The sequence below is a fragment of the Lytechinus variegatus genome, chromosome 15 (assembly GCF_018143015.1).
Source record: "Lytechinus variegatus isolate NC3 chromosome 15, Lvar_3.0, whole genome shotgun sequence".
Lineage (NCBI taxonomy): Eukaryota > Metazoa > Echinodermata > Echinoidea > Temnopleuroida > Toxopneustidae > Lytechinus > Lytechinus variegatus.
The window spans coordinates 16,218,511-16,226,240 of record NC_054754.1 but is presented as its reverse complement, the minus strand read 5'-3'; the positions used below and the strand labels follow the sequence as shown (position 1 = coordinate 16,226,240).

The 7,730-nt window shown below is 34.3% G+C and overlaps 1 protein-coding gene across 1 annotated transcript in view; it reads right to left on the bottom strand.

Moving 5' to 3' along the window:
* Positions 1-6,339: 6,339 nt before the first annotated feature.
* Positions 6,340-7,730, bottom strand: part of LOC121428682 (short transient receptor potential channel 4-like) — a 42,450-nt gene continuing 41,059 nt past the window's right edge. The window contains exon 16 of the mRNA XM_041625483.1: positions 6,340-7,024. Coding sequence (XP_041481417.1) covers positions 7,019-7,024 — 6 coding nt within the window. The 3' untranslated portion in view covers positions 6,340-7,018. The remainder of the gene's footprint in view (positions 7,025-7,730) is intronic.

The following is a 7,730-nucleotide window of genomic DNA, read 5'->3' as shown; positions in this document are numbered from 1 at the left end:
GCCCCCCCCCTCTCCCATGCTTTCGTCACTTATGATTACAATGGCATAACATTTTAAGGAATCCAGGAGGATACGTGTCCCACTATTTTAAATAATGCGCACGAAAAACGAGAGCTGGAAATTGTTGATGTTCCGACTTAAAAACAGGACATTTTATTCATATTTGGCAATGATTAAAAGGATGAGTATTTTCCAAACAAATATGCGAACGCGAAGCGCGAGTTAAAACGTGTTCGATATCCGATCGAAAGGAACATTTTAATCACTTTTTGTAACATGATGCATGTGTTATTACATTTGTTACAATTAATGCAAGCGTCAGCGAGAGACAAAGTCTTCAATAAAATGTAATATAAAATGAGGATGATCAAAAGGGATCCTGAAAAGGCATCTTTTTGAGGACATATTGCATGCACGAAAAGGAGAGGTATTTTCATGAATCAAATAATTCGAGTGATCAGCGCGAGCTGAATAATGATTCGTTTATTTAATTCATAACTGAATAATTCAAGCTCCATTTAAGTCTCTTGAGTAATTATATCTTATCGAAAAGGCATTGCGAGCGCGAAGCTCGAGCTGAAATTTGTTCATTTTCCAAGGTGAAAACTGAATTTTTTAAGGCAATTTGGTGATCACGATCGGGATGAGTATCACGCTTATACAAAATACTGCAAACTCGAATCGCGAACAGAATAATCTGTGCACATTTACTTAAAAATGGTAACTTTTAAAACCATATTATCCTCTGATTCAAACTATATTATCTCACTTAACGGAGACTGCGAGCACGGAGCGCGGGCGAAATTTTCATTTTATATAATGACACAAACATGTTCTACTTGCTAGTATTCCCTTATTCTTCTTATTTTATTCACGTTTCTTTCTCCTCATATCCTTCTTCTTTTTTGTTTTATTCCTTTCCTTCCTTTGTCCGGAGGTAGATGACCGGGGTAGATGTCCGGGGTAAATGTCCGGGAGTAGATGTCCTAGGGGGTGCTTGTCCTAGAGGGTGGTTATCCGGGGGTGGATATCCAGGGGTGGATGTCCATGGGGATAGATGTCCTGATACGGTAGTATGAATCATGATGTCATTGGCTGGACTGGCATGGATTCAGGGATGTAAAGTGTTAAGTAAAGTGGGCGGAATAATGGCAGTTTGGCCCGCCCACTATACAAGCATGCAACTAAATGATCTTGGCTTGGGTCAGTAGGATAGATGTAAAGATGTATAGTTTCTTGTGTTCTGGGTCCCATAACACAGAGGTTGGCGCACTGCAAAATATCCGGTGTTGATGTAACACCAGCCCGGAATCTATATACAGTATGTCCACATCAGATAAGTATTGAAACAACACCATGATCAAACCGATACTAATTGTTGTTGTATAAACACCTATCTGGTGTTAGACCAAAACGATACTGGTGTTGTTTAACATTTCTCTGGTGTGGACATCAGGGGCGGATCCAGGATTTTCCAACGGTGGGGGGGGGGGCAAATTTTTCGGAGCAAAATTTTGACACGCAACCCCCCCAAAAAAAAAAAATCAACCACAAATTAAGGATATTTCGTACCCGAAAAAAATTAACAAGCCAAAAAAAGGTCTTCAATTCCAAAAGAGGGGGCACATCTCTCTAATGGCATTTTTACATTACAAATTTTAATCTTGCTTTTAAAGGGGGGGGGGGGGGCACGTGCCCCCTGTGCCCCCCTGGATCCGCCATCAATCGTAAAAAAATGTTCTACGATCATTGCTAAGATTTGTGTTACGGGCCCCTGATTGGTTAAAACTATACATTTATTAGACAAATCTACGATAGATGTATGGTTGCATAGTTGTCATATTAATGGTCTGTTTGGCCCCTCAGGGGGGGGGGGGTACCATCAATCCATTAATCGTAGAAAAATGCCTTTGAGTAGCAAAATTAAAATTTGTTATGTAAAGGTGGCGTCATCGTGTCCACACACAGCCTATTCTGTGTAGATAACTGTTCTCTGAAATAAAGCGAGAAAAATATCATACTATCTTACATCATTGAGATATTCAGCCTTGCTTGTTTGATTTTCTGTATTCATTCAATTCAACTTGCACTATGAAACTTTCATCATGTTTCTTGTCTTTTCAACTCTCTCTCTCTCTTTCTACCCCTTTCCTCCAAAAAACATGAAATGATTTGAACACAAGTAACTTCGAAGAGGGAACATTGTTTTTATTGAATATGATAAAGTTTAATATGATACCCGCGATCTTAAGCACCTTGTATATCGTTTCATACAAGTTGTCTTAAATTGATTAAACATTAATATAAAGAGAATTTGTTTCTTTCTTGGTTACTACATAACATTGAAAGAGCGCTATGTGTGATACAAATATATCCCTATGAGTATACTATACGACATTCAATTCAAAACACATTATACCAATATTTTAGATAAATTTTCATATACATTTTCAAAATCATTACTGCAAGAAAACTTAGGTAGATTTATATAATAATGTAAATTACAATCCGCAAGAAATATATACATGAATATACCCTAAAATTATAGTACAGTCAACATTATGTTCATCTTTATAAAGTAAATCAGTGTCATATCTCTCAAAAGAATGTCAATACACAGAAATATACAATAACTAAAATCGGAATAGGTCTACATAACTAAAGAGAATACATTTTAACTAAGAGGACAATGGTTCAAATTTTAAATACGAATTAATTAGCAATGATAAACACTTTCGGAAGAGTCCTCGGGCTAATCAAGAGAAAATAAAAATGACACAGATTGATGAAAGATATAGAGATGTGGGGGGGGGGGGAGGCGGGGAAGGGAAGGGGAAGAGAGGGAGGGTTCAATATGAGGAGAAAAAGGGACGAGCGAGAACAACAATGAAATTTGTAACACGATTATGAATATTGCTAAACTAGTCCCGACGAAATACGCGAATAAAAAAAGTCATATTCGTTTGTATTGCTGTATAGTATTTTATATTCGCCTTTGCACTGCCCCAAATTTCAAAATAACTTTCAAAAAATCCTAATTTCGACATTTCCTTTCGCAATCATACAGTAAAATCTATTTCTGACTGGTGGTGCCGCTGTACTAAAAAAGAAACTGGCAAATTCACACAAAACAATGTCTTAGCGAATATTAAAAAGCTGCAGAATGCTGAAAAAAATAAATCCTAATAATATAAATTATGACATAGTTTTGATGATACGTTGAGTGTGAAAATATTTCACCCCCGCTGAAAATCTGTCAAAATTATATTAGGTCTTTTAGTATTGATAAATACTTAAAGTAAGTCTCTTTTAAAGAAAAACACCAAAAGGCAAACGTCAAGCTTGAGCGAATGCCTACAATCTTGGTCCAGAGTATCAAAAATAGCTTTACGAATTGAAAATGAAGAATTTGGCAATGAAGGCAGCAGTGCTTTGTTGGGATTATGCGTCAATTATCATTATAGTTATAATATATTTGCTTTTATGTTAGTACTTTTCTTTATTCAAGATTGAACAAAATATATGGTAAAGTTCTCACTAATAAGGAAAGCAATTACGTATGAATAATTATCAATCATACATAAAAACAACTGAAATTATAGTACAGCATTATCTCAAATCAATATACTTTGATTAAGGGTACTGCTGCTTTCTGATTGATTGATTTCTTTCATTTTGGCGCAAGCCATTTTTGATTGCCTGGGCCAGACTAAGAAGTCGTTCAAGCATTAACCAAACCTTGCCTTGTTGGACTGCACTGTTAAAAACCGTGATTTTACAGAAAAAATATTTTGCAGAAAGCAATAACAAAATCATTCTGTAAATTCATATAGCAGGAAATTTTCTGCAATTTAACAGAACAGGCCTGTTAAAAGGGGGAAAAGGTGTTTTATTTGAGGAAATTTGTAAGATTCCATGGCACCAAATACCAATTTCCTGTAAGATTACGAAATCTGGTAAGATTACAGGTGTTCTCGAGACTCTGCTGCAGGAACTTCTTTTATTTTAAGGATTAATTTTCGAACAGTGTGTCATCCAACAGGAGATAACTGAGAGCAACTTTAATGTAAAAAATTCTCCTTATAAGAAGCATTCATGATTTTGACCGCTTTTGACATTATATATTGTTGAACGCGCACTGTATTGTTTAATTTATCCCTCGCCGTTAGATTTCAAGTGTTTTTATATCTCCCTTACAAAAATATATCTATATTTTCAAAGGCGTGGTGTTTCTTAGTTCATAATGATATTCGTTTCACTTCATAATTATTATAAAATCTATAGATTGATTTCATTTAATCTGTTCAGATTCGATACTGAGCTACCAAATTCTACAAAATTTAGAAATATATGTGTAATATCCTTTATAGTGCAAGCAATGTGTCTTATGGTTGAAATTTGCATTGTAGTCGCACATACATGCGTGGGCTCATGAGGGGGAGCTGGGGCAGGAACAACAAATTCTGACAAGAAAAAAAGAAGGCATCATCGATCCAGGGCGGTGGGCCAGTGCATTGTCTTCTTATATATGCATTGGTGGATCTTCCAGGGGCAGCGGGCCCCGAGTCTCTTGGTCCCCTGGATTCGCCGTTGACTCTTACGAATATGTTCGTAGATGTATGAATAACTTTATGAACGAATGCATGGCGCATAATTATGACAAACCAAAGTGGGTTTGTCAAACAATTGTAGTTGGTGCATTAACAATTTTAATGTAAGCAAATATTGTACGGTATATCCCTATTTTTACAGATATTGTGTACGCCCTGTTTAATGATTTCCCTGATCCGCCCTGTAGCTCATTAGTTGCTGTCAATAGATTACATTGAAATAAAAACAAAACCATTTAGTTACTGAACTGAAAATAGTGTTTGTGCAATGACCAATAAATCATAATCAAAATTGCTTTAAATGAAGCTTGGAACACGATGGATATATATTCATGATGGTAGCTATAATCAATGCATTGTTTTACCTACATTTGGAATACATATATAGAAAGGTCATAGAATATTTAGACATTTCAAAGCCAAATTCGCTCTCCGTTATTTCAAGTATAAAAAAATCTAAAAACAAACCCATGTCTCACTTTAATGTATTGAGAAATTCGAACAAAGAAAGGGGAAAAATACACGAATTCAACTCAAAATCACTTTAAATTGATTGCAAGAATTTCATAATAATCAAAAATATTATCAAGACTAACAAAGCAATTCAAAATATTCGTTGCTTATAATAATAAATCATACATTAGCCATACACGCTAAGAAAAGAACTATGAAATATATGTACACATCGGAATAGCAACAATATAGTTACATACTGCATAATAATTCAATCAAAATATTGCTGTCACAAAATCGAAATCCCTGCAAAAGCAAAGATAATTTAGAGCAAGAATGCGCACTTTTTCTCCAACCACAAAAGTAATCTCGATAAATAATAAACGAAAGTGGTCTCTACTCAATTCGTCAACCCACGTCTAGCCACGGACGTGCTGGGAGCATGATATCACTAAATTCGTCTTCAAACGTCTGTTGATGTACATTGTTGTTGCTTTTAAATCCAATCATTTAAAATAATATTCATGGTAGAGTCATGAGGGTTGGGATTTTTAGAGATTTATTTCTTGTATATTTTGCATATTATGTACTTTGTAATTTGTATGTATTTTGATTAACAGGGCCCGATTGCAAACCAGCTTTTTATCTTGTATCGTGTATAGCTGAATTGGTTACACTGTATAAAGATGTTAAATAAATAAATAAATACATAAATGAATAAATAAATAAATAGATAAATAAATAAAAAGCATTCCGGCACTTATCCGTTCTGGACAGGACAACATTTTTTTCCCAATATTATCAAAAGACATTTTTTTCTCTCTCACGGAATCTCGGAAAATCTTCGTCTCCGAAATTACCCGAAAATCAGGTCGAAGTGAAGAATGTCTTTTGCTGGCTCCAAGGATATAACATTCCCGGAGTTATTTTCGGTTATTCCAAACAGTAAACACATAAGTTTCCCGATGGAAAATGAAGAAAATATACTTTTAAGGCAATACCATGCTTGTCGATTACAAAAGTCGATAGGTAAAGAAAAAAAGAAAAAAAAATTATGGCGTGGATGGCGCCTATTCGAAGATAAACTTGATTCCAATGACTGGCTTAGGCACACTCTAAAAACTGCGGTGTTAACACTGACACCAATAGGTGTTAATAGAGGACGACACCCTGAGGTGTTAAATTACACCCTAGAGATTAAACATAACACCAAAGAGTGTAAATGTAACAACAAAAAGTGTTGTGATAACACCTATAGGTGTAAAACTAACACCACCAATTTAACACCGGTGTAAAATAACTGGTGTGGTCCTCTATGTACACCGGTTAACATTACAGTTTTTGCTGTGCATAATTGAGCAATCCAGTGAATCAATACATGAGTAGGGGATGAAAACTGATCTGTATATCAATGGCAATGACATAATAAGCTCATACGTATTATGCATTATATCATTATATGAATCTTAAACACTTCATTTTTTTTTCAAATATGTTTAGGCTACTATAAAAATCCCTCGATCGCAACAAAAATTGGCCTCTAGAGAAGTAATATTCATGAGAAGCACTTTACGTTTAGCATTATTTGTGCGCTAAATAGAACAAATCAATAATAAAATGCGGAAGAAGAATGGGTCCAAAGAATGAAATGTAGGCATACGAATACACACTGTAGATCTATCCGTTTACAATGCAAACTTGAAAATGTTGAAAACAAAAGAACAATCATATCTCGCAGATCCCAAATATCGATCCTAACTTAGTTTTTATCATGAAATTATTATTTTTTATTACTTTACGTCACTATTTGTATTCAAATAAAGTATCAAAATGAAAAGCCATTTTATTGCCCAGTGTTTGTACAAAGCGAATGTAAGAGTCACGGCAGTGGTAGATCACGTGATGCCTGCTGACCAATCAGGAAACATCATCAACAGTTATTGATGAGGCCGTCATTATGCCTATTCGAGAAGGAAATAAAACAAAAGTATGTAAACAAAATCATAGCTGAATCTGTCTAAAAAGCTTTTAATCCTCTGACCTCCGAATAACATAACATAGACCATCATATATCATACTAAACCTGACAGTAGAATAAAAACAGAACTCGCAAATTATTGACCATCAACGTTTTAAACAATCATTATTCATGAAAATATTTTCATCTGCTTCTTTTACCGTCACTTGACATAATTGTCATATTTAAGCAAATTTTGAAATTTCTGCAATTATCTATAATCATTTAAAACAACTGAATCACCCCAAAGGTATCATATCATTGATATGACATTCCTTCATGCTTTGTATAATCTATTTCGATATTATTTTTTTATCAAGTATTCAAGTATTACTGCAGTTATATTTTCTTTTTTTTTAACAAGTAAAAGCTCTGTACAATTCAGCTCATGTTGCAAATAGTCTTGAAATAAAACAACATTATTATTATTATTATTATTATTGTAATTATTATCATTATTATTATTATCATTATATTACATGGATCGTTGAGTTTTGGTAAATGAACACGTTTTGTCGTTGCAGCGTCTTTTTTTCAAATGTGGCCCTAATTTCGGTATGAACAAAATTAGTCTTGACATGATAATGAACTTGAACATGATAATGATAATTAACTATATAGCCAATGTAATGAATTGTGTAATTATAGTA